This window comes from Geospiza fortis, unplaced genomic scaffold, assembly GCF_000277835.1.
Source record: "Geospiza fortis unplaced genomic scaffold, GeoFor_1.0 scaffold166, whole genome shotgun sequence".
NCBI classification, from domain to species: domain Eukaryota; kingdom Metazoa; phylum Chordata; class Aves; order Passeriformes; family Thraupidae; genus Geospiza; species Geospiza fortis.
This window is the reverse complement of record NW_005054310.1, coordinates 3406772-3433956: the sequence shown is the minus strand read 5'-3', so window position 1 is coordinate 3433956 and position 27185 is coordinate 3406772. Positions and strand designations below refer to the sequence as shown.

The 27185-nt window shown below is 37.5% G+C and overlaps 1 protein-coding gene across 2 annotated transcripts; it reads right to left on the bottom strand.

Annotated features, from left to right (window-relative positions):
• Positions 1-4059: 4059 nt before the first annotated feature.
• On the bottom strand, positions 4060-18951 carry NAP1L1 (nucleosome assembly protein 1 like 1). 2 transcript variants are annotated; one of them, XM_031055622.1, is made up of 14 exons: positions 18917-18951; positions 18109-18197; positions 16910-17012; positions 15715-15856; positions 15174-15254; positions 14814-14942; positions 14245-14316; positions 13483-13622; positions 11563-11708; positions 11457-11476; positions 10187-10309; positions 9038-9070; positions 8561-8611; positions 4060-6815 (listed from the first exon to the last, which is right to left on the bottom strand). In XM_031055622.1, the coding sequence occupies exons 1-14, from the start codon at positions 18931-18933 to the stop codon at positions 6780-6782; spliced, it is 1182 nt and encodes a 393-aa protein (XP_030911482.1). In that variant the 5' UTR covers positions 18934-18951; the 3' UTR covers positions 4060-6779. The 2 variants fall into 2 exon arrangements, with proteins under 2 accessions (XP_030911482.1, XP_014167846.1); XM_014312371.2 differs by having other exon boundaries at positions 4060-6812.
• Between the last annotated feature and the right edge of the window lie 8234 nt (positions 18952-27185).

Below are 27185 nucleotides of genomic sequence, written 5' to 3'. Positions count from 1 at the left end.
GGCTACGGCACAGCACGGCTGCGGAGGGAAGGGGTTCCCCGCCGTAGCTAAGCAGCGCTAGAATGATACACGGAGATTACCAGGACACGGCAAATGCCCGAAAGCGCTCCTTTGCCTTCGTCGGGGCGTTCCCGCACTATTTAGTTGAAATGTAATTCCTCATCCTGCCTCCTTGGGCAAGAGCAGTAAGGGGCCCTCTTCTGCATGTTTTCGATTTAAACCCAGTAAAAGAGTTCCAGTTTCCAGCGGAACCCTGTTATTTAAGCGATCATCGCCCCATTAAACAAAAGAAAGCCTGAAAGAACCGGTACAAGAGCTTGATTCCTACCCTGGCCTGGGGAGAAGCAGCTTCAACTGTATATATAAAATAAATCTTTACTTTCTGCAGCAGTTTGAATAATGTCTAAAGAAAGACATCTGTACCACTGCCCTAAGGAAACAGCAGGACCTCAGTACATGGAAATTGCAAAAGCAGACTAGGATAAATTAGGTGGAAAAGGAAATCAATATCCTAAACCATCCATTTATATAAAGAATAGTCCCTTCTCCTTAGAGCTGAATGGATAGACTGTAAGATACAGTTCATTCTCACAATCATTTTATGCCCATTTGAACAGAGGCACATGCTAATTTTCAAAAGATCTGAATACCATTCACCAGTTGCCTCCACCAGCAGTTCACTGCCATTTGAACCTAAATTCCTTGCACAAATATCTGTATCTCCAGCTGATTGTGCAAATACAAGGTGTCTCAAAAACAGCTCGAGCAACGTAAGAGAATTCCTCCCTTTTCACCAGTGTTTTGCACTGATTTCTTTGCTCGTGATAAGGTCTCTGCTCATGTGGCACACAATTTTGAAACTCTCCTACTAAAGCAAACTGGTTAAAATGCATTCACCTATACAGAGCAGCTTAATAAAATACTGAGTTTATGTAAGGCATAGGACACCACTAGGCTAAACCTACAGAAGACCAATTTCTAACAATTCACCTGTTCAGTTTTGGTTGCTGCTCCACTGCTGTAAGCATACAGCCATTTGATTCCAGGTAAATGCACTAACCAGTAGTGAGGAAACTCACATTTGATTTGAGAGTGCCATGTTACACTGTAACAGCATTCAAAAAACTCTGCCCCCACCCCAAAAACACTGCACTACAACACTTAAGGACATTAACACACAACCTGTACCTGTATAATTTAAGGTGAGCTTTTTCTCTTGTTCTCAGTACTGACAGTCAACTGCAATTAATCACATGAAAAAACGGAGACTAGTGCGGAAGGCCAAATATTTTCATCAAATATACAGGAGAAAGAGAGCAAACTCATTCTACTTCACCTTTCCATGACAAAGCATTGAATGTCAGATTTTGAACCCAACTCCAAACACTGATGAACATACTCTAATATACAGACTCACAGCACTCTTTATTCCTGGTGAAATTCACCTAAGCATGTGGTCAGAAGCAAACACGCAAAACATCCATTTAAATTTGTACTCTATAAGCCAACAAATATTAACAGCCATTTAAAACACTGTTTGACCAAAAAAATCCAGATCAGTCAAAAGCTACAAGACTAGTGCAAGATAAAATACTGATAGTTCCATGATAAAAGCACAAAATATTGTGCAGAATTTGCCAGTAAAGGATAACAAACTTTGTTTTCCTAGATGCAAGTCAAAACTGAACTTCTGCAAATGTTTCTTACATTACTATTTTGAGAAACCACATTCAACAGTTAGGCACACTACAGTATCACACTGAGATTTTACTTTACTTTTCTTGAAATACATATTTAAACCACTGCATTTATATAAAATGCTTCACACATCTGCTACCATTATTGAAGTTTCAGTAAATACTAGGCAGGTTCTGCAGCCATTCCAGAAATAGCTGATGTGAAGATGCCTCCTACTGTCAAACCTGAAACACTACAGTCTGAAAATGCGACCTTGGGTGCAGACTTTTCCTGTCAGCAACTCCATCTCACAGATACATGTATATACCCCTCAGAAAATGAAACATTAATGAAACATTTACCATAACTACCAACCACACTGTGCCAGGCCTTAGCATTCCCTAAAACCCCTAGCAGTACCAAATAAATGAACTGTAGGCAATGCACCAGCTATTGGCATAGCAGCTTATCCAGCCTGGCTGTTTCAGAGTCCTTTGCACTTCCAAGGCAGTGGTTTTCCAAAAATATTCCAACTTAAGCTCACACGTTGTAGAGAAAAACAAGGCTGTAAAGGAGCTTTTAAGGTTCTCAGATTTGACCACTGCAGTAAAACATGCTATGAGTTCAGAACAGTTTCTCCACTACAGGGCAAATGTAAATTTGAGCAATTACTTGCCAACACTTGAGCACACAAAAGCAAAGCTCTAACACCAAGTTCAGGACTCGAGCCCCTCCTGCAGCTGAAGAGCCAACTTGTGTTGACAATTCACCGGCTTTACTCAGACACCTGCGAACACAAGAGCCCTTCTGCCATAGCCTCTCAAACCTTGTGTGCCTGCCCCTGGTGTACACAGGCACAGAAAAATATGGAATAAATAGCTTATCTGCACCTGGTGTACCCTGTCTTGTCTGCTTTACTCACTCTGATTTTCCGACAAAAGCTGAGATGCAGAGAACACATGGAACACTACCAGACCTGAGCAAAGGTCTGACAACGATTTTAAGAGCAATGAGACAAATGCCATGTGGACAAACTTCTACCTCCTCTTGTTAGAAGTAAGACTTTAATATTTTCAGCAGATAATTTATGCTCAATTTAGGCAAGCATTACCAATTAAAAGCCAATTATTTCAACATCCTCTTGACATCTTGTGGGGAACCTCAAACAGATTACTGAGGAGCTATTAAGAAATGAAAATGGAGACGTGTTGCAACAACTTCTCTGACCTGTGAAAGTCTTGGATTAGAGAAGACCAAATCTGTACAGAAAAAAGGAGAAAGCACGGTACAGCTGAGTCTACCTACTCCAACATCCATGTGGCTCTGGACCCAACCTAGTAGACCATCAAAGGCTGTTCATGCTTTCATTATCAGGCTGTCCCTTTTGTATTGAAGGGCATAGTATTTTGCTTCCTTAAGCTGCTGAGAGTGTCACAGCACAATTCTCTGCCCAAAAGAAGGCATTTGGTAAACAACTGCTGAATAGACACCTTCGGAAATAGGAAACCTTTAGCAGAAAGGTTAATCATTCATCTGCATATAAGTTTCCTATCAATTTCCAAATCAGGTTGACAACAATGGGCCCTGAAACACAGGGAAAGTTTTAAGTACCAGCTTGAAGGTGAACACATTAATTCTCTCCACTTTTCTACATTCTGCTGGCTTTTTCCACTTAAAAAGCAAAACATGTCAGAATTACAGTATCAGCTATTAGTTTCAGGAACATCAATTTCAATAACCCAGAAGATACTGCTCATCTAAACTTATGAAGCTAGGAGACACTGGTAAACAGTGTTGCTATGCCCAGTGTTCAAATAATCCAAGGTAACACTTCTAACTGCACCAAAAAGTAAACTTCTAACACTTCTAACTCCAAAAACTAAAACTTTGGAATGCTAAGCTTAAATCTGGGCTCCATTATATCAGGATGCTGTATTTTTTTACTTTTTTTAACATGAACCAAGTTGTATCACACAGGCAAACTCTTCAGTTCTAATCTAATCTAGATTGCTAAAAGCAATTATGAAAGAATTGCAAAGAAGCCTCCTTCTCCATCAAGCATAAGCCCCGAAACCCCATCCCTGTCATCCAAAGTCTCGCTTAATTCTCTCCTCCTTCCTCACCCACCTCCCACTTTCCCCCCCAAAATAATTCTCCCTTCAATACAGCAAACAAAACTGGACAGAAGACACAATTTACACAGCTGTTAAATTATGGTGCATTTCTCCAACTGCTGCCGAAGACAGCAGTTTCTATTTCAGTGACACATTTTCCCAGCCAGAGCCTGTTAACAAGGTAACTTACCCTCCTCAAATATTAAAGGAGGAGATTCTCTACACCTGGTATAAATGAAAAGTGAAAGAATGAGTCACAACACTCCAATCAATGTTGAAAGTTTAATGTTCCTGCTACATACTGCCTTTCAGAACTGCTAAACAAGAGTGTCATTAATAACAAAACTACAGTAAGCACCAGAACAGTTTTAATTTAACCAATGCCATAAGAACTGGCACCTCATTTATATTCTTCTTTTTGCTGCAGTCTGGAGAGCACAAGAACTGCTCATTTAGAACAAGCATGTCAATCTGGAGAGAAGCTTACCAAAATCTGTCAATAGGATGTATTCATGACCCTGGATCTTGCAGGCTGCAGGTGTGCATCTAACAACTCCCCTTTTCAAATATTCTATCCCATTGTATGTTATGAAGGTGTTGAATGAGAAAGTAATCAAAAAGCAAGCCAAATTTGTTAAGTAGTGAATTTTGAAACTTACAACTTTTAACAGTTAATTTTCTTTTAAAAATGCAATTACCAGATGCTATTAGCAAAAATGGGCTAGATCTAAGTAAGGACTTCAGAGACTTCCCATATCCAGATGTATAAACTCCAAAGCCCCATCTTAATGACTTCTCAAGCTCAGAACCTACTATCACAGTTTGGTCTCTACATGTCCTCAAGCTTAAACCTAATCTTGGGAGATGTTTAGAGAAGAGACCATGTGAAACCCAAACACCTGGCAGGGTCAGGGATAAAGGATAAGCATAAGCATATTCTGACACAACAAAAAACACAACCATATCTACTTAAACACATAGCTACTAAGAGTATTTGTTAACCTTTCATAACTGCTTTTTCTATGCTATGATCTGTGTTACCTAAAAAACCCCTAAGATCACAGCTTCAATGGTCCTGCTTTACATACAGCTATAGATAATGAGCTCCTTCTCCCAAAACCACCACCGGAGAGGAGAAGCCTGACAGGGATTCTGAAATGAAGCAGTGTGGTATTTAGGCCTTCAAGGAATTAAAAAGAAAAATCAATAACAAAACTAAAACAGTTTAGTCAGAGGACACTAGACCCACATCTTCTTGAGGGGGGCTGAGGATTTAGAAGGGCACTTGGGATAAGCTTCATTCTGTATTACTTACCCTCCAGGGAAGAGACATGCTACAGAAACTCTTCCATCAGCCCTATCCTCACGTGGCCATTGCCTCCTCCTTGCCCTGCTCTTTTAAAACCTTTTTGGCTAAGTGTGTAAGGGGCACAAAAAACCAGTAGCTACTGCAGAAATAGATCAATTTCCAATACTACAAGGACTATTCCATCCCTGAAAAAGCTATCTACTTGCTTAGAAGATTAGAATATATATTTAGTTGTGTGAAGGACAAGACAGCATGGACTATAGTAGCATGCTACTGACTGGAAAAACTCAGAATACATCAGTTCATAGCCTCTTTCAGCTCAGTATGTTTAAATACACATCTCACCAAGCACCTCCGCTGCTAGGCTAGAGGCAAGGTAAGAATGAGATGAGAAAGATCTTCTAGCCCATGTGTTTCAACTGACAAAAATATCCAATATGGACAAAGTATGAACCAGAATGTGCAAACACAAGCACAGTGAACAGAACATTAGGTGAAGAAAGCAGAATTTCTTTGGGTTTGTTTCCTCATGTTTGATACAGTGAGGACAAACTAGAATACAGCCATGTGTTGCCAGCACTCCCTCGGCTGCAGGGCATGCTTTGCTCAGGCCCACCTAGCTCCATCTACACAGACTGAAAATCCAAGGCACTTTGCTCCAGATTTCATACTAATAGGCAATGCCTTAGGGTCAGGCACAGCAACACCGAAGTCCTTTATCAGATCTAGCCCCACTTCTAAGAACTTGTCTTCTCTAAAATGGCAGTGTGGACCAATCACTGAAACATTGAGCTCAGATTCACAAGTATCACACTGCAAGTGCAAAGTATGGATCAAACTTTCCAAACTATTGTGTTTGTTTTTCAAATGCTATATAATTTACTTTTCAGTAATCATCAGTTTTTTCTAGTAAAACATGAACTGCAGCATGTAAGATATGCATTACCAGTTTACACATGCAGATACACAAGTAATAAAACAAGACTAGCTTCTGAAAATACTAGGTTTTATTCACACCCCTGTGGTAAACAATAACCTTAATATGATGACTAGGTTTCTTTTGTAGATCACTATGTCACATAAAATACAAAACCCATAGCATAAACAAGCTGACAGTTATGAATGTTTAATGTGGTCTTGTCAGGAAATTAAACAAGTTATACTAGTCTTCTCAAGTAGTCAAATTCAAAATGCATCATCATCTCCGAGTTAGTACAAGTCACTGCCATTTCTATAACAAAGTAATGAAGGCACAGCTAGTGCAAGCAGACTTAAACCCGTTCAGACTACTGGGCTGAAAAAATACTTTGGTTGGTTCTTCAGGAGAGAGTTTTCTCTAAACAAATATTGGTCTCAGTTAACAGTTCTGATCATCTTCACAGCTGCAGTCTAATAGCTACATGACAAAGACTTCACAAGAACCAAACTATGTAGCAATGAATTAACATTCATGCTTTAGGGCATTTACTGCATTCTACATATTGGCAGAAAATTATACTGTTAAAATGCTAGGTAGATTGAACCTACATTTTAAACTGGTTCTTAAGTGTTCGATTTCTTTTTTTAACAAATTGGTTACTTAATTCTACCAAGATACAAAACATAAGGCTGTAAGTAACTAATAGTTGTGTTTAGGCTATTACAGTGCAGGTAATCCTCAAGGCCACAGACACACTGCTTCACTGCTGCTTGCATTCTGCTGGGTTTTGATCCTTCTGTTGAAAAAAAAAGAAATACAGTTTAGAGAAACAGTATTTAAGAAGAACTATCAATATTGCTAAGCATGCTTTCTCAAGCTGCAATATTCTTCCGAAATTCTTCCATCTTATCCTTTGCATTAATTGTCTAGCATTTGCAACACTACTGTCATTGGATGCAGCAATATCCACACTGCATTTATTTTGGCTTTGTTGGCACATCAGGATACAATCCAGAATAAAAACCTGTTCAGAACTAAGTGTGGTGAAGTACTCTAAAAGACACTGTAACTGGAAAAAGGAGAAGAGTGAGGTGCAGTAACAAACAACCAAGCTCAGAAGAAGCATGCAGACCCTCTTCACAGTTTGAGACAAAAGAAACTTCCTATGGGTGGTTACAAGAGCATGGCCTTATGCCAGAAGACACTGTACAGCAACGCAATGAAATGCCAAATCACGGCTCCTAATGCTCTGGAAGCATCTTTTGCAATAAATTCCAGTTTAAAAATTCTAACATGAAAAACTTCTGTTCATGAAACAGACAGCCATTAATATGTCACAGTAATATGGGAATTCAAGAAAGTTTTTGGGAGGGGCAGAGTTCAGTTGCAGGTTTTACTCCACCACCTTCCTTGGTCTGGACAGCTATTCTAGGAGCACAGTGCTTCAGTAAATTCAGCTGGCTTATAGCCTGAGATAAGATGGTACACCACTATAGCACCACTACTATCTCTAGCCTTTGAGCAGCTCTCTGAGCCTAGTTAGGCCTTTCTCAGTCCTGTTTCACTGAGAAAAGCAATCTGAAATGGTGGAAATAAGTCCAACTTGCAGCTGTTTCATTTGGATTTCAAAACTTTCTTGACTAGGAACCAATTTGAATACACTATAGCAGATCAAACATCACCAAGATGGCTGTACATTTTGATCACAAGTTTGTACCCTGCATTTCTATGTACAATGCTAAGATTAATGTAATTTACTCAACAGTACTTTGATAGCAGCTCAAGCCATTCCTACTGAAAAACATTCATTTGAAATGACAAGCCATTTTAACAGCAGGCATTTTGGAGCACTTCATAGACTTCATGACTGCAACTTTCACCTACCACATCAGATGCTTTCAGGTGGCCAGAGGTACCTTTCTCTCAGCTATCAAAAAGCTATGAATTGAGTGGCTCGCAACTGTTTTTCCAGCCTGATTAGTGATTTTTCCCTTCTCATGCAATAAGAAAGCCTCCAGTTGCTCTTGGCTGTTCACATTTTAGGACTTGGCTGCAGATGCATTGCTGAACCTTGACTTCTGCTACCTCAAACAATGAAAGATTTGCCATCTACCTAACATGAAAGAGCGTATTTTGCATTCTGCTGGGAAAATCGGTGCCAGAGCCAGCTTTTAGCAAGTTCCCAAAAACTGAAGTTGGATGACACAGTTCTCTCCATGTCCTTACAACCATTTTGCAATTTTCATCATTAGGCAGCAAATTGGTGCAAGACAAGTTTATAGAAAACCAAGCCTGACTAACCTCAGTGCTCAAAGCCAAAAGTTACTTTTACAAAATGACTCCTGGAGAAAGAACTTTTACAAAGTTTCTCTACCAATTCTACTCTGTCAGAATTAGGCCCAAAACAGCCTCAAAACAAAACATGCTCACCCATAGGAACTACTGGTTAAATACTTAATCTAAAATTAAGATTCAACATACATAAAATTTTAAATGTCTCTATGCATACACAAACTTTAAACATTCATTTTAATTCCTTACTTTTGGTTCATAATCAGGATCATTTTCTTCATCTGCTTCTTCTTCGCCCTCCTGAAAAAAAACACTTAATATTTCTCTAGCTTATCCACATTCAGCTTCCGGAGCCATTTTCATGAAAATTAAGATTAAACTGTACTCAGAAATACATCCATTACCACTTTATGTTATACATATTGTATTAGTTTATCCTCCATAATGTGTATCTTTTGACATCAGTGGCAGCTTAATTTTTAAGATACCTTGAAGGTTGTCTTAGCTTGGTTTGGGTTTTTTTTTGTTGCTGTTGTCTTGCTGGTTGTTTGTTTTGTTTTTTGGGTTTTTTAAATTATTCATCTGAAATCCACCAAACAGTATGTTCTATCTTATTTCAGAAGTAATTCTTAGTGTCCACAGCACTCAAAAACTAAAGGAACTCTTATTCCAGATAACAAGCTACAACACGTAAACTATTTGAATCAGGGGCATCTGTCATCTTACCTCATCATCTGCCTCTTCACCTTCTTCATCATACTAGAAAAGAAAATAAATAGTTTTGATAATATCATAAATGCAGCCATCTATAGCTCAAGTAGATGCCAGAGACCACTCCATATTGTGATCTTAAGAGAATCATACAATGGTTTGGGGTGGACAGGGCCTTGAGGGTCATCTAGCTCTAACCACCCTGCCATGGGCAGGAAAACCTTCCACTAGACCAGGTTGCTCAGAGTCTCATCCAACCTAACCTAAATCTAGTCTCTTTTAATTTGCACCAAGAAGCTCCTGTGTCTGTCAGATTTAAAAACACTTTTTGCATCAGCATGAGCAATGTTCAACTTCCCCTGGTAAGCTCTGGTAGAGCAGACTGTCCCCATTCTGTGCAGTCCGGGAGGGGCTGATTACCCTGCGGTACCACTGGGGGACAGCAGGGGACAGCGGAGCCCAAAGCAGCCTGTCGTACCTCCCTCCTCCACAGCCCCAGCCAAGCCTTTGCAACAAGGGCCAACAGTTTAGATTCTAAACATTTATTTTTAAGACAGCACATATCTAAGCCATCTTAACAGTCAAACCGTTTTTGTTTAACCGAGGCAGCGACAGAAAAAATGTTTTATACCTGTATAAAGTTCTGAGGCTTCATGTTTTGACAATTTCAAGCTTAGCTCTTTTAAAACACTTAAGCCTTTGCAGAACTTGCTTTGATTATTTTGGCATGCTTTGAATGTGCTTATCTAGCTTTTTTTTTTTAAGTAAGAGAGTACTTTTAAAAGGATGAGACTTGAAAACTTCATAGCCCAATGTCACTGTAAGCACAAAGAACAGGCTCAGCAGCTAGAAGAAGTCTCATTTGTTCTCTGGCAGCTCATTACAGTTCCACAAAGTATTGGGTACACTTCTCTAGGAATGCCTTATATACAAAATGCTACTATGACATCCTCTAGATGATCAGCTTCTACCACTGCTTTTGCCACAAAACTCTGCAGTCACTACTTCAAAGAATTATTATTTTTATGCTTCTCTTCCTGAATAATCTAGGAAGCTCTGCTGCAACTAACATCCCATTCTAAAGATACCAATGTAAGAAATTACCCAAGCACGAAATAGCATTGTTTCAAGGTTTTTAGTGCTCTGAATGAATATTATACTTACGTCATCATCATCATCTTCAATAGCTTCTCCAGTGAAGTACAGTACTGACCGGGGCACTATACGTTCACGCAAGAAGTGACCTATTTCAAAGTCTGCAGCAAGGATTGCCTCGGAATCATCATCCTGCATAAAACAATATTATTTCCTAAACTATGAGATGGTAACTACTTTTGATACATACACACAAGTTACATGGTTTTGATGTGGCCAGATTTACACAGATCCCATTACTGATTTTTTTTGTTCCAGGAGTCCAGTTCTGCTTTACAGGACTGAACGTGAGGAGCCAAGTTCAACACTGAACAGCCCACCTACATTATACAGGGAGGGGCTGCTGCTTCAGAAAGCCTAATTATATACCATTCTGGAGTTTCTTTCATTCCAAGTATAAAGATTATTTAATATCTCCCATAGACTTTCAGCTCATATGCACAATACTCTTAAATAAGTGAACAATAGCCAGGTGAGACTATCACAATAAAGATTTTACAACCTGCTTCTGATTCCTACAGTGCATCCCCTTGATTCCCATTAGACAAATCCACTACTGAAGCACTTGAACACTTAAAAATGCTCTCTGATCCAATGTGACACTTTCACTCCTCTTGTTTTCATACCAAGTGTTCTGCTGTCTCCCATCTGAGCAATTACTTTTTGTTTTTCTAAATGTTATGAGCATACAGCTTTTGGTGTCCATGCCAACTAGAGTTCTAACTACATGCCTCTGGAAGCTTTAATTTCATATTTCTCACTCAAACTGCATAATATATTCCCTACTGTTAAGTATTTTTGGTAGTTTTTCTCGTTACAAAAACATGGGTTATTACCATAGCGAGCACACAGAAAAGCAGGCTCTTCCAGTTTTCTGTTCCTGTTTTATTACTTTCAAGAGTTAACAGCTTGAGAAATTTTTAACAGAATAAAACACAAACTGGATACATTCAGCCATTAGATAAAATCATCCAAAGAACACATGAAGGGAGAGACTTACACCACCCATTAGATCTAAGACTAATAACGTAGATCACTACATTTCTACAACTGTTAACAATCCAAAAGGTAGTTTTCAGGAAGCATAAGCTATTAAAGTTGACTAAACTAAACTCTACCATCCAACTCAAACACTCCTCCTGAAAAAGAAATCTCAAATATATACTAGTCTTCATAAGTACTCTCAGTTAAAGACAGAAGCAGTTAAAGCTGAGGCTGTTTAACAAATTTTAAAATTTCATAAACACGCCATCGTTATTTTTTAAATAAGCCAACTTACCAGGTCTCCACTTTCAGGAACTGTAGGAAAAAAAAACAGAAGAAACAAGTGAGTGAGATACATTCTACATCTAAAGTTAATACATGTATACTAGTGTTCAGCTTACCTTCAGGAGGACTGAAGAAGTTGAAGAAAGAGTCATTGGAAACAGTTTTTGTAACCGTCCTTACTGTTCCGCGGCCCTTATGTTTTTGCTTCTTCTTAATGGTTTTCAAAGTAACATTCTTTCCTTTTTTCCAATCTATTTGGCAACTAAAGCGTAAAAAAAAAAAAACCAAATTACAGGGAAAAAACCACAACCACCTGCAGCTTAATACCATTCCCCTTGTTACAAGTATCTACTGAGACTATCACAACTGCAAGAGACACAGGAAAGAAAGAATATTAAAATAGTATTTATTTAGTCCTATCTTTTCATTAGTTTTCTGTTGAGAACAGGAGTAACTGGTTAATTTTAGGATTATTTCCATCCAAAAATTTTTCCTTCTCCACTCAATCTCTGAAATGCTAATTTTCATTAGCTACCAAACAGTGCCTAGTTTTCTATCAACAACTAGTACTGCACCAATTTTAGAGCTGCCCATCCATTTTAAAGCAATGTCGTATTTGGGCATATTAGTAATATGCCAAAGTTCACCCCACCTATCATCATAACCAGTAAGTCCTTAAAACAATGCATCAAACAAGCATGTAGGTTTTAGCTGATTTTGAGTTGCTTGTGAGGGTTTTGTCTTCTGGTGTTACATTCGTTTGGGTTTTGTTTTTTGGGGTTTTTAACTCTATCCTGCTTACAGAGCAAAATCATGTCTACAGGCTCCCCTAACAGTCAAAGCATTCTGGCGACAAGTAAATGAAAAAGTCACATCAGTGAAACTAACTGCATTTGCAGAAGTTTCTGATTAGATTCTTTTACAGACTCAGAAATTCAGTGAGTTGCTTTGGGACAAGAAGGGGCTATCCTAGCTACAAGAGAAAACAAGGACTAGGAGTTAATAATTTTTACAGAAGCAGTGGCACCTCACACCAAACTCTGTCAAGATTCATGATTTGCCAATCAGTCCAAACTGGGGAAGACAAAACAGTTTAATCAAAGCTACCCAAGCATTTAAAATTAAATCTTACAGGACTTTGGAAAATATGTTAAGTGACTGGGAAATAAAGAGGCAAATAAGTCAGTATGAGCAACTGGAGATTAATTTAAGAGAAAAACCAACACTGACTATGCAGTAATAGTCTGTAACTTAGTTGTTATCACTCAGAAGAGCAGTCAGAACACTGGAGACTTGAGCACAAAAGTTACTGAACAGGCCCAAGTGTTCTCATAAGAATAATTATGTACAACATAGTTTTCTCCCATCCCTCTGTACAACATCCCCATGTACAACATAGTTTTTTTTCTCATCCCTCTGTTCACAAAAAAAGGAAATGTAGAGGAAAAAATTACTTAACTAATTTAAAACAGAATATTTCACTAAGAAAGCAGTGTGACGGCTTTTTAAAAAGAGTAACCTGGAATTATGAGGACTGTTCTCCATTTCTCAAATAGACAGAAATTCAAAGGCAAACATTCAACACTTATAAAACAAAATGGACAACTGCAATATTAAAAATAAATCTGAAATAAACTCCCCAAAATGCCGCGTGCCAGAAATACAAAAATATTAATAAAAGCAATCAAACAAATTCTAGCAAAAGCTATACAGGCCTACTAAAAGATACTAAAATATTTCAATTCACCTTTAGTGACTGCAGAACAGTATTTCTAAACAAATACTGACTATATTTCTTATTTATATGCTTATATAATATATATGCTTATAAATTATGCAATACAAATAATGTGTTTTTCTATATTGTATTGAAGTTATTGGTAACAACAAAAAAACTCATATCAAACCTAGCTGTTCCCAAGTTACATGGGGAAGTATCTTTTCCAGCACCTCCCCAAGATGCTGTAAAACTCTACAGCTGGATAATGCTACGGGCAAAGCTGCTATATTGCCTTAATGGTATCTATTAGACTTACCCTGTACAACCCATGATTTCTGGTCCGTCAAAGGAAAAGGGATCAGAATCATCTGGCTCCGACCTCATTCTATACGTCTTTGTCAACACTTCATTTGTGAAGTAGTCGTTTGGTTCAAAATGAAATTCTAATGTGAAACTCTTAAAAAGAATTGCAGAACAGTAACTTTAGTTATTTACCAACACCTTTAAATTCTTAACACCTAAACCCAAGCAGTACACATGCAACAGAATACACCTTTCTCCAATACATCCATAACTTATTCTAGAATTTGTCACCCAAGTTGTACAAAGATCTTCAAATCTTTTCAATTACTTGATCTTGTACTTTCTAGTTATTATACTGCTTGCAGTAATGACAGATCTCCCAGTACACAGATTTCCTGCTACTAATGTATAGGCAGAATTTCTAAATTTAAAAATATTATAACTTAGAAAACGGTCTGATTACTGCCAGGGAAATATATGAAATTACAGCAGTTACACAAAAAGTACCCAAAGGTATCAAAATGCAATGGTGAAAACCTAAGTTATCAGCTGTTAAGGCAAATCTCAAGAGAAGCTGAAGGCTAAATTCAGTATACACTCATTCACAGGGTGATGCAAGATTAGCACTAGACCTTGTACTGCTTTCTCAGAAGCAGCAGCTGTATATTTTCTCATGATTTCCACAAGACAATTGGCTATCACAGACCATGTTGCTAAAATACAAATAATTCTTAAGATAACATAAAAGTAATCTTGTTTAATAAGTGAAACTAACCATAGGTTGTCCAACTTCTGAAAATTTCACTTTTATATCTTTTAAGTATTTCAGGATAGGTTCATCATGTTCCTGTAGAGAAAACACAGTGTATTTAATTTTCATAACATTCAATTACACACAGATTTAAGGCCTCACAGAGATAAAAAGTCATGTTTAGAACAAGTTTGACTTAGAAAAAAAACCTTGTTACAACACTGAAATACTTCCATGAACATGACCAGCAGATGGCAACAATGGCTGTTACAGAGTCCCCAGTACAGTATACAACCAAAACCCACGCTAACACCACGTACAATTTTTAGTCATGTCTAATACACTTTTCACACACACTTCTATAAGCACCAAAAATTCATTAGTATCATAGAATAGGTTCAAGAAATAAAACAGCAGGGAGGTATTTCAGTGCTGTGTACTCTCACTTGAAAAGTTACCAGAGATGACATCCAAGTAACAGTTCCATTATTGCTCTCCAGACATATAAAGTATCAAAGTGTTTCCACTGCTTTCTTAAAGACACTTGGGTTAATTACCAATGCAACTTTAAACAAAGCTAGACCACTGCCTACCTGAACCATATCACTGAGCAAGTCCACATTCTTGAATACTGTCAGCCAAAACTCAGGGATTCCTTTAGGGTCTTCTTTTTCTTCATCTTTTTTTTCTTCTTCAAGCTTAGCTTTCTCTTTCATTTCATCCTTGAGAAAATAAAAATATTGGGTTTCCTTAATTTTAAGAGGTTCATCATAAGGTTCATCAGTTCTTTGTTGGCACCAGTGCCATGTGGACGTTTAAGCAACCATTAAGAATTAGCATTATTATTAATAGCAAGTAATCATTACAAACCTGTTTTTTTAGAATTTCGGCTTAATGAATCTTGTTTCATGCTAAAGCTTGAGATATTGATGAGAACTAATTAAGATACTCACTGAAATTTCTTCGTCAGCATCTGCTTTCCATTCACATTCCTCTTCTGTAGGTTCATAAATGGCATTGATGATTTCACTTCGCTGGAAGATTAAACAAAGAATATTTTCTAATTTCCTAGTAATTGCAATCAGCAATGCCCTAACCAATAAATTCCTAATCCTAAATTACACAAGTAGTAATACATTAACTATCTACCTTTTCTTCTGGCTCTAGAAGATTGATTCAGCAGTTAGGAAGTTTACAACACACTAAAATAAACACCAAAGTCCCAGAAAAGTTACAGTATGATCTGACATTTGCTCAATTAAAATGAGGTTTGATATACTGAAGTCATTTTGATAACTATGGAACAGACTTAACTTTTCACTCTCTCAATCTTAGTTGATATTCACTTGGATGGCAAAATTTTATCAATTGAATTGAAGGGGCACATATGAGACCAAAGTAATTTGGAACATGAGTAAGTGTTCTGGTTTTTATAATCCTTTGCTGTATTTTAGATGAAGCTTTAAAGTACAAATCAGAGTAGCACTAAAATACCTTGTCAAATAAGGGCTGATAGAGAGCAGCATACTTTCTCTCCAGCTCATGAACTTCCTCATAGAACTTTGCTTCTATCTGTGCACACTGAACTTGAAGATTCTTGAGAGCATTCACACGTCTTTTAACAACTTTAGGCAAGCTGAAAAATTCAGTGACAGAACTGTTAACAACACTGCATTTTAAGCACATATTGATCTCTCCTTAACCAGACCCCTTGCAACTTAACCAACTTGTACCACAACACATTTTACACTCTGTTTTAAGCTTTAGAAAGTTTAAATCAAAGCTGCAACCACTTTCACCAATGACATTGAAATCCTTAGCACAAGCACTTAAACTGAGGCTCAACCACAGTTAGAACCAGAGTATTCCAACACCTGAGTAAATCATGAGAGAAATTTGTGCAATAAATCTTCCTTCTAAAAACAAGCTCTACATTATTAATGAGTAACAAGGTAAAATCATAGTATTGAGTACAACTAAGAAAAGTCTCACCATTAATTTGTTTGGCTTTATGAAAATGTTCAAGACAGTTGTTATTATTTGCTTAAAAATTTAATCTTCAAAACTTGCTGCTTTCTTTCACTGAGCACAGCAGCTAATAGCACTGTCTTTAAACACACTGTCTGACCCAAAGTGAGCCAGAACTGGTTTGCTAAATGAGCCACTGTACTACAAATGTGCAAAAGGAAAGCAATTACTGCATGCCTCATAAATGCAGATCAACTACAGAAAATTTTGGCAAGAATTTATAGCAAGTTTTGATACTGAGAAAACCGCATGAAGTACTGCTAATAACATTGCTGTATCAGCTAATGCTTACAGTCTAAGCATAAAATTACGATGCTAGAGACACCAGGCCTCCAAGTATCTGTCCATAGTTTAAATAAATGATGTTTCATGACCAAGGCAAAGCTACAAAAGAGATTCCAAGGATCAGGAAAGTATCCTAAGAAGTGTGCCATACTGTAACTGCAGAGGAAAACATCAGACACTAAATGCTAAATATTAGCATTCTTCATGAAACTTCAAATAAAAACTCTTCAATTCTGAGATGCACTACAAACAGACTATATTAGTTTTTCTGCTATCTGAGCAGCACAGTGGTTTATGACCATAAACCATAGACAACACTGTTCAGAAAACAAAAGAACCATTTTAACACTCTGCTCATACTAAACCAATGCTGTACCTTTCTACATATCCTGCAGATGTTCCTACCAGACCATCAAGTCTTTCCTGAAGGGCTGCAAGAATCTGAGGATTTTGCATCATCTGCACAGTCAACTGCCGAGCTGAATTAAAAAAGAAGATTAAGTAAGCACAAACTGCATCTCTTGGACCAATCTTGAAAGAAAGAATTGTGCACAAAATAAAGAAAATTAGACAAGCAAGAATTACAGATGCAGAAGAACTGTTTAAAACTGTGTGAAGTCTCCCTAATACCAAAAAAAGTTTCTGATTTATAAATCTGATTTCTGTCCAGGATTTCTACAGTATAATTTCCCCTCTGATTCTCACCTAAAATAGCTGGGAAATCACTGAAAATACACATTATTCATCTCTAGGCTCCTGTGGGACACCTGAATACTTACCATTTAATTACTGTATGTCATTTAATTACTTCAGCTAATGAGTGTTCCCCAAAATTTTGCAATCCAGTTTTGAAAACACTTCTTTCAATAGATTAGCGAAGTATAACATCTTGAGCAAAATGTTCTATTTTAATGTTATTATTCTGCTCAGGCAAACTTGAATCAAGGCACTATCCAAGTAATTTTATTGCAGAGATTATTAGTTATTTCTCTTTTGGCTAACTGCTCTTTAGATTCCATCTGTGCCCCCACACTTCAAATACAAAGCATGAGTAAGACTGTTCAGCACTGACAAAACAAGTATTTTGATATGTGCTTATGTTACTTGTTGAGGGGAGAATAAAAAAGGATTTATTAATTTCAAGAGCAGTAACACTAAGCATGATTTGTTCTGTTCACTGTCAACTCAGCAGCAAATTATTAGCAACTAATCAAAAGTAAGAGATACACATACACACATATACACACATTAATTTTTTATACTCAAAACTTCACGTGTGTGAAGTTTTTAAATAATCCTGTTACATATCCACAATAATCCTGTCTCTTCCAATTATACAGGTGGCCAGCACTGCCTGAACCTGGTATTAAACATGACTACAATGAGTAATTGCAAACAACTAATAAAAATCACTCAATTTGAAAGAAAAAGTTCTTGCTTCAGAACTTAAACACAATTGTCCATCTGAAATTATTTTACCACTTCCTAATTGTTTTGCAGTAAAAGTTTTTTCTAGCACACTAACTAGGAAGCACATAGGCTTAGAAGTTTAGAAACTCTTGGTTTCAACATTACCTTTGCTGTTGGCATCTTCCCCAGTTTCTTCTTCTTCTACTTCTTCAACATCCTCCATATCCTGCTGATCAAGTTCAGACTGTTCTTTGCTATTAGAAATATTCAATAACAAGAAGTTAATTCAATCAAGTAGTTAATTTTATAATATACTCTAAGGAGCTTAAAGAGCTCAAACTAGAGGTTATGTGGGTAGAAACAAACTGTTGCATCTTTTGACCTTTGACAAGCAAGTCTTAATAGACAAACAAAACCAATTTTGTCTTCACAGAAGTTTCACATTTGACAATCCCAGAACAGTTTACAGAATTAGCAACCTTCCAGAATTACGAAGTTTCTTTCTACAAAAAACTCCTTCATCTTCTGCTCTTATCAACCAGTCAAAGTCTCCTTCTGCTCCACATACCTTCCTTAAGATGTGCAGGCCTTGAGAACTGTGGGTAGGATCACCTACATTATACTTTAAACGCCACAAAATAAGAGCACTCAAAGTATAGAAAGAATCCTACATGGAGTGAAACAATAGAAATGGGCAATATCATCTGATTTCCCCTCCAGAATTCCAACTAACATAGGAAGTTGACTCATGCCTTCTTCCACTTTCTTATTTACTAACAATTAAGATCACAAACCCATTTATCATGAGCAACATAAGTTTTTCTCCCACAGGCTATAAACCTCAGGTCTTGCCACAGTGCTCAAGGTCAGTACCTAGACCCTGCCTATCCAGCATCTGGAGAGCCCAGTCATGCCAAGTACAGCACAGGACACACTCAGAGCCACAGTAAAATCATAGACAGATTTTACTTACTTGTCTACGTCTGCCATTCTGCTAGATTTCAAACACTAGGGGAAAAAAAAGAAAAAAACACATAAGAACAGGAGCACTAGATTTCAGTTATAAACTCTATGGCCATGTGCCATAATACTAAAAGAAACAAAATCATGTCAGCTTTATGAAACATGATAAATATATATAACAGTCTGAAGCGTGGCATATCTCCCTTGCACATCTTGAGCTGTCGGTCTTTAAAACATACAGAAATTTTGAAAAACTTCATTCTGGTTTAGAACCTATAGATCTACTCACATAAACTGAAGTACCAAGTACCAGCAAAACGCCATGTTGAGTTTTGGATTGTAGGACTGTTCTAATATCACTGACTGAAAATTAGTCCTAAGTATAAAACTGGAATATAACCTGAGAAAAACTGAAGCAAAAAGGGTGCTGGTAACTGTTTACTCATTGCCAGCATGTGATTGCAGACAGAACATACTTACAGCTAAAACAATTTGAGAATGAAGATGCCTTTTTGTGGCTTTACTTTTAATCCCAACTTTACAAAACCAATCCAAGTCATTCCTCAGAATAGTCACAATATTGCAACATTTTACAAAAAAAAAAAAAATTATGCCAGGTGCCAGGCTAAATTATTTAACATGACTAATTCCCATGTTCAGAATTATCACAATTTTCTTAAATATCTTAGTGAAATCATAAACATATTCCATACACAGTAACTAGAAGCATTTAATATTGAGACTATTGCAAATCTTGCATACCATGAAGAACCTATGTTCTCAAATATATTACAAAATTAGTAACGTTTTCTACCAGCAAAACAGCACTCGGGAGTCTATTCTCCAAAAAGATGTTTTAGGTAACTTGAAGTCTAACACAATACCATGCACAAGAAAACACTGTCCTGTTAATTACCAACTGTCAGTAATTCAGGAGGCTCCAACTACCAGGAATAATTTGCTGGCCCAGAAAGCAAGGAAACAAATGCTTTAGAGTCTCCATTTTACCTGCTCTCCTGTAAGCTAAACAAATTGAAATTTCCTTCAGGAATTTCAACTCCTTACAATGCATTCAAATGGGATTTTAGCAAAGTGTTGCACGGATGTGTTCCAGAAAAAGAGAAAACTGCATTTGATCTGTCCGAAGTGTAACACAAAAACACAATCCCAGTAAGATCAGGATATTAGCAGTCAGTATGAAGCAACGTCTTAAGACTCTTCATAAATAAACTCCCACATTTTATGTAAATATAATCTAAATATAGTTTTTCTGGTGTCATAAATACTTCCCAAGAATTACATGGAAAGAAGGTATCTGATGTCCTCCTCATTTCGGACCACAATTTCATAGCGCCAAATAAAGATCTAGAATGTAATCAAAAATATTCAATTCCCTAATATGCAGAAAAACTAGAGAACCAAAGCTATCTATTTTAGAAAAATAATACAGTATTTGCTAATGAATAGGATGGCAGCACTGCTATAAACCAAAGAACATCTAACAATTCTGTAAGAAGAATTACAGCAATATTCTTGACTCATTTTATTCAGATCACATTTGCTTGTCATGTGATTTCAGTTTTATCCATGTAACAATTCCCTGCAACAATTCAAAAGACTCTCCTTTGAATATCATTCTCAAAGGTAGCATACACTGAAGACCTACAGAAACAACATACTACAATTACAACTCTCACAGACAGGCCCCTGTTTTACTTGAGCAATGTAACAATTAGCATTATTTTTGATGTACACAACATTGTATCCATGAAAAATATACTACTTTTTCCTTACACACTTCCTCTTAACTTGTTTTTAATGCAGGACCATTTCAAGAAGACTGATAGTATTGCTGTGCAAAAGAACACAAGATGCACAGCTCATCTGCCTCTCATACATTTTTCTGCAAATCCAACACAGTGATGCTCCTTGCAGAGACTAGCAATTCCTTTCTCTGTTCTCCCTATCAAAAAACGCTTTAATTTCCATAAAACAGGAGGTAGTTCTTTCAACAAACATGTGACCAGTGGCAGCACAAACCCTGTGGTCTCTCCAAGTCAGTGGGCTAGATGAAACAGCAGCTGAAACACCTTAGAGGTTTTCTGAAAGAGACCAACTTCCACAGTTCACTTAAACATTTTTTCCCAAATGAAGACAAGACCGGCTATGAACAAATGATGCCTAAAAATTTTAAGAAGCATCCACCCCACCTCCAACAAGGGCCGTTAGCCAATACATCGGAAAAAAACAATGACATGGTAAGAATTCTCCCAGAAACAGTTGCAGCTTTCAATTACGTTCAGAAAAAACACACTGGATCAGAAATGCAGGTATTTGACAATGTCATAACAAATTTTTATTTCAGAAACTAGTCCTCATTTTCCCCAGAACCAGCAGGTAAACTGATGATATCACTAAAGTTTCTCAGTTGCAACATTCAGCTCAGAGATAAGTTTAAAGATTTTTCTACACCATGTAACCGTAGTAGAGAAAGTTTCACCAGCAGTCTCCCGTTACTGAATTCCTCACTGGGCCCTTGTTTTCACCTCTGAAGAACTACTCGTGTCATCACAAACCTTCATCCATCCTTTCACTGTTCATCCTCTTTCCAAGATCATTTCTGACCATGCTAAAGGCATTCATCTTGCTACAGCACCCTGTGGGACTCTAGCACGTGTCTCTCTCTCCTCACTGCAATGGGCAGTTATCATTCTCTTCTTCCTGGCTCAAACAATCCCTGCAAGCACTGTATGGTTTCAAATTATGGCCCAGTTTACTCAAAGAGTTTGAATAACAATCTTCAAAGATTTTTTTGAAATTAAAATAGACTATATCAAGCAGCTGTCAGCTTCAGAGCTTCCCTCTAGTGTGTTTCTCTCTCTCATCCAATTTTTCCTATTCTCCTTGCAGCAGTCTTATTCATGTCCCATCCTTTAATCTTCCCTCCATTTTTACACAACTCAGTATCAGAATGTACACAGTTGGAAGAGTTCTTCTGCAAACTGAGGAGATACTAGTGTCTGTCATGACAATTATCTGCCAGCTCTAGACAACTGTTCTTGAGTAAGGAGACTACAAGGCACTGCCAAGAAAACTATGCTGGCACACATTTAGGCTAATCTGCGCAACCCACTAGCATGGAAGAGATGTAGTTGCATCACATTTTGTTTACTGTCATTTACTTAAACAACCATAAGCTTCTCTGCAAACACAGCTCAACTGGCTAAAAAAAACCCAAACAGAAACAAAAACACTGCAAAAAAGCACCGAGAAAATGCATTCCTTAAGAGCAAACAACCTCCACTATCTCTGAGCAATGCCCAGCTGCCCAAGGTCCTGGTCTAGTCTTCAGAGTTTCAAATATACTACATACCACAATCAATAACATTCTAATAGATCACTGCAGTATTTATTTTGCAGGATCTCCCCAGCAATAAATATTTAAATATAGAACTCCTATCAATCCACTTTCCATGAGACACAGCTGTCCTTCCCAGTTCATTCATAGGTGCATTTACTTTCATAAACAGCAGCTACACCTTGGCATGTGAGCAACATAACCACTAGCATCACCCCTTGAAGTAGTGCCAGGGAGATATCAGTTCACCAGTTGTCAATGCAGGATTATAACAAACCTGGATACACCTGGTGTATTACTTCAAGCCTCAGTGTCTAGCTAACTGTTTTGGACTAAGATACTGCTTAGAATATAGGCCTCCTGACTGCATGAAGAGGCTTATGAGCACAGGTAAAGGGTAGTCTACACCCCTGTATAAAGCCAGCATGCAAAAAACCTTACTAGTAAAATATTTTATTTCCCTCTTACTTGAACAACTGCAGCCACTAACTGTTTGAATGTAGTAGACTGCATTATCGTCAAATACAGAGGCACTCACAGGCTTTACTTACAATGTTTTGGTGCTCATTGTAAAAATATGCAGAAGAAAAGCAACAGTTATCTTTTCAGGGCTTGAAAGAGAATGTGTAGGAAGTTCATGCTACAAAAAGAAAGCAAAAGTACAGAAAAGCAAGCAACAGTGCATGTTTCCTATAGGTTTAAATTTAAAACCTCTTTCATACAGGTACCTTAAGCCTGCCTGCCATCACAAGAAAGCACGCTCTATATCAAAATCAAAAGATTGGAAGACTTAATCCAGCACTAGCTTACCCACTGTTTTGAGTGTATCCTCCAGAATTACTAAAAATTAGCAAAACTCCCCTAAAATTTAAAACTTATCAAAACTGTGTGACAATTTGCTATTTTCATTAGGCTTAAAGGACAGAATGTTTTTCAAGAAATGGAGTTTGATACAAGCAGAATGTTCACATGTTCATTCTCAAGTAAGTCATTAGTGAGCTTTCAGTTTTCAAGGGTTTTCGTTTCTTCACCGAGTGATTTTGCATAAATGAAGATAGAAATACAAACTCCAAGTGTTCAGTGCTTCCTAATCTTTCCTTTATCCACACAGAAACTAACCTGAATTTGCACAGAGGCACCAGCCATGTTACAGCTAGGACACTGCAGGCTTTGGTGAGAAGCCTTTTCTTGTTCAGATCAGCTTTACATGTCCCAAGTAAGCACACCGCTATTAGATTACCCGGACATCCGCTCGCCCTCAGGAAGGCAGGTCACAGCGAGGTGAACTACAAGTCAGCTGAGGCAGCAAGACATTCCTGAGACACAGTTCCTCCAGCAAAACAACAGCATTTTTGCACAAGCCCCAGGGCTGGCAGGCTGACAACACGTCTCAGCTGTTCAGCAGCTCTGAGCATACCACACCACAAACAGGACCCATACCCTCCCCTTGCAGGAAACACCTCTTCCCCTTCTCTAGACAAATTGCTCACACAGGAGGACAGCTAGTTGTATTAAAAAAAATCATCAGGATTAAGTCTGGTAAACTATTTGCAATATGCGCAGAAACCAAAGGTGCCAGACAAATGACATCATACCAGCCAAGTTCAACTCTCACTGAAGACTGGGAAACTCAAGAGCAATACATTCACTAGAAGTTACTTCTAACTGATGTTCTTGCCTAAAATTCCAGGACTTGGAATACTTAACTTGTAAGATTTCTCCTTACATCATCATCAATAAATACAGGAAACAAAAATTAAAATATTGTAGAGATCAATTAGAAAACACTCTTTGACTGCACATGGCCAAAACAATTGTCTCGGGTATTTTGCCCAAAATCTCTAACACAAGTTTGTAACTTTAAAGAGCTAAGATGGTCTGCATAGTGATCTTAAAGGTCTTTTCCAACCTAAACAATTCTGTGAGAACTGAGTGACTGTTTAAAAAGTGCACAGTACACGGTAGAGAGTTTCAGACTTCAAATGTCTTGAGACTACAACCCAAAAAATGCATCACTCATTCCAAAACTGTTAGCAGAAGCTATGGTAGCAATCACAGGGGAGAGAAATCGTTATGAGAGAGAAGATCATACAGTTCAATAGTAACTAGGAGAAAATTTAGCTCTTCTTCAAAAAGAAGCAATGGAATAATACATCAGGCTAAAAATGTCATTTTAGAAAGGAATAAAGCAGAAGACCAAGTGTTTCCTTTATACTTGTGAGATCAAATTCATGCATCCATAACCTCTAGCATGAAAACTGGTCATGAAACAAGGGGATACTGTATCTATTACTATCCTGAGGGGAAACCTATCACTCCCTGCTACAACCCAAAAGCAGGCTGTAGCTGGGTGGGGAGTGGTCTCTTCTCCCAGGTTAACAAGCAACAGGATGAGAGGAAATGGCCTCAAATCATGCCAGGGCATGTTTAGATGAGATATTAGGAAAACTTTCTTCACTGAAAAGGTTGTCAGGCATTGAAACAAGTAGCCTAGGGAAGTGCTGCAATCACCATCCCTGGAAGTCCTCAAAAGATGTGTTGATGTGGTACTTGGGGACACAGTTAAGCAGTGAACATAGCAGTGCTGGGCTAACAGCTGAACTCAATCTCAGAGGAGAGGCTTTTTTCAACCTAAACAATTCCATGTTTCTATGATTAATACAGCAGATAAACATGTTAAACAGATGAACATGTTATCATTCATCTTAAGGAAAAAATATGTCTTCTTAGAAAAGCTGAAGGTCCAAAAAAGAAAATCAATCTCAATCAAATGAGCAGAGTAGTGCAGTGCTAGAACATCAACACACCACATCTGTGTACTGAAAGACTTTATCAGCCACTGAACTTTCCAGAGACAATTCCTTTATTAGTGCAGCAAAGTTATTCTGTTAACAAAAGATTTCTAACTGTTAATGTAAAAACAAAAATTGACAAAATTTATTTAAATTTGCAAATCTAGAATAGATAATTAAAACTGTCTGCCCAAATATAAGCATAGGACACAGGAGTGTGATATAATAAAGAACACAATACTAATATAAAAGCTATTAAGTTCTGCATAAAGAGACTAAGGAGCTAAAGGTCAGTGGAAGCAAGGAATCCAGGTGCCTCAATACAGTAACAAGAAGGTGACACTGGACTCTTGCAGTAACTCAAATCTCTTCATTTTGACACAACTTATTTTGCTAGCACCAACTCATCCACTATGTGCCATAGACATGCACAGTTAACAGCCGAAATGATAACTGGCATGGAGATATATATGAATCTTCAGCAGAATCTGAAATAAGGTGTCCTGACAAAGCAGAAAAGCCCAAGAAATTCAGACAAGAAGCGGCGTTTCACGAAACACATTTCTGGCTATGCACATGAGCTTAAATATCTGAGATGGGAAGCACTCATATGATCATGTGAGAGATATATTCATAAAGGGAACAGCCAGTTTCTCTTCTGAATGATCTTCAAGTCAGAGAAAGTAAACCTTGCTGGAAAAGTTTATTGTAGTTCTTCCTTAGCTATGCATAACTCTATACCCCCTTCCTTCCATCAATGTGTGAATGACACTAAAGTTAAAAAATGTTCAAAGCATTTCTTTGTACAGTGTTAGACCTTCAGTTACACGAGTATCAGCAGGGTCAAGAGACAGAGGCTGTCACAGGCAAGTACCTTCTATAACTCATGAAAAGGGTTAGGCAAGTTTGAAGTTACTGTGACACTGTACTGATATATCTGGCTTATGATAATGTGGCAAAATCCAGATTCTGACTGTAGAGAACAAATAAACATGATAAAAACATTAGAATGCTGAACCAAGTAACACAACACAATTGCAACTGCTCTTTTCCCTTCAAGTGGTATTATTTTGCACTCCCTAGTAACTCCTGAGGTAAAGGCATCAACTTCATTTGCCAATGCAACTATTTCATTAGTCCTTGCAGGCCTCTGCACAATACACATATAAATGTTACAGCATGAAAACACAATTTGCACATTTCAACTTAGAAGTGCTCTATACTTGTATGAGAATGCCAGTTGATGGGGGGAAAAGTCAAATTCTGCAAAACAAAGCAAAGGGACCATATATATAAGTAATAATATTACTCAGCTATTAGTAACCTCAGAATTTGTTTTCATTCACGTAAAACCCCACTGTAAGCTTTCCCCTGAACTAATTTTTCTATCAGGAAATGAGGATTCCAGCAACAAATACTGAACTCCTCTCTCTGTAGTATTTTTACTGTATTTTAGATAGTGCCTGTTTACCCTTTCAGCAGAAAAGAGCCTTCATACCGAGAAGGAGATGGACTACCAAATCACAAATTAAAACCAGGACTAAACTACATCTGCATGCTTGTCTATGCTACAGACCTGAGCTCCATGATCATGTTCTAAAAATAGGGTAATTAGCACACAATGTTGCCTTTGTTCTGAATGCCAAGATTCTGCAGCAGAAAATCTAACAATTTCTACTTAGAACAATCTTTCATTATTAGATAAGTAACAAGTTTAAATCCAAACCTGGAAAAATTAACAAGGATCTTTACTTTTTTTAAAACAACCTACTTACTATAGCTTTTTATGGTTTTACTTTCCATCATGGATTATGGGAAGAACTGCACCCATCCTAGAGGGTTGAAATCAAAATCTTTACATGTAAATAAATATTTGAAATTTCCTAAGACAGTATTTCCCAATACAGTTCATGTTGATGCAGGTATTCAGTTTGCTAAAAAGTGGTAAAGTAATAAAAAAAAAATGTGTTTAAACAAAGTTCTTCAGGTAGCAGGGTGCACTGTAACAGCTTAATAAAAACCAAACTCGTGCCTGCCACAACATCAAACAATGGCAAAGAGCATTAATCGGCTGCCTAGATTGCCACATAATCAAACACAACCATATTGGCAATTACATTGCTATCTGC

What these genes read in the sequence shown, in the direction of transcription:
- NAP1L1 (XM_031055622.1), bottom strand. An exon ending in ATGCTGACGAAGAAATTTCA is followed by an intron (nt 14,943 to 15,173) that starts GTGAGTATCTTA and finishes TATTTTCTCAAG; the next exon opens with GATGAAATGAAAGAGAAAGC. An exon ending in GTGAAGAGGCAGATGATGAG is followed by an intron (nt 8,612 to 9,037) that starts GTAAGATGACAG and finishes GTTTTTTTTCAG; the next exon opens with GAGGGCGAAGAAGAAGCAGA.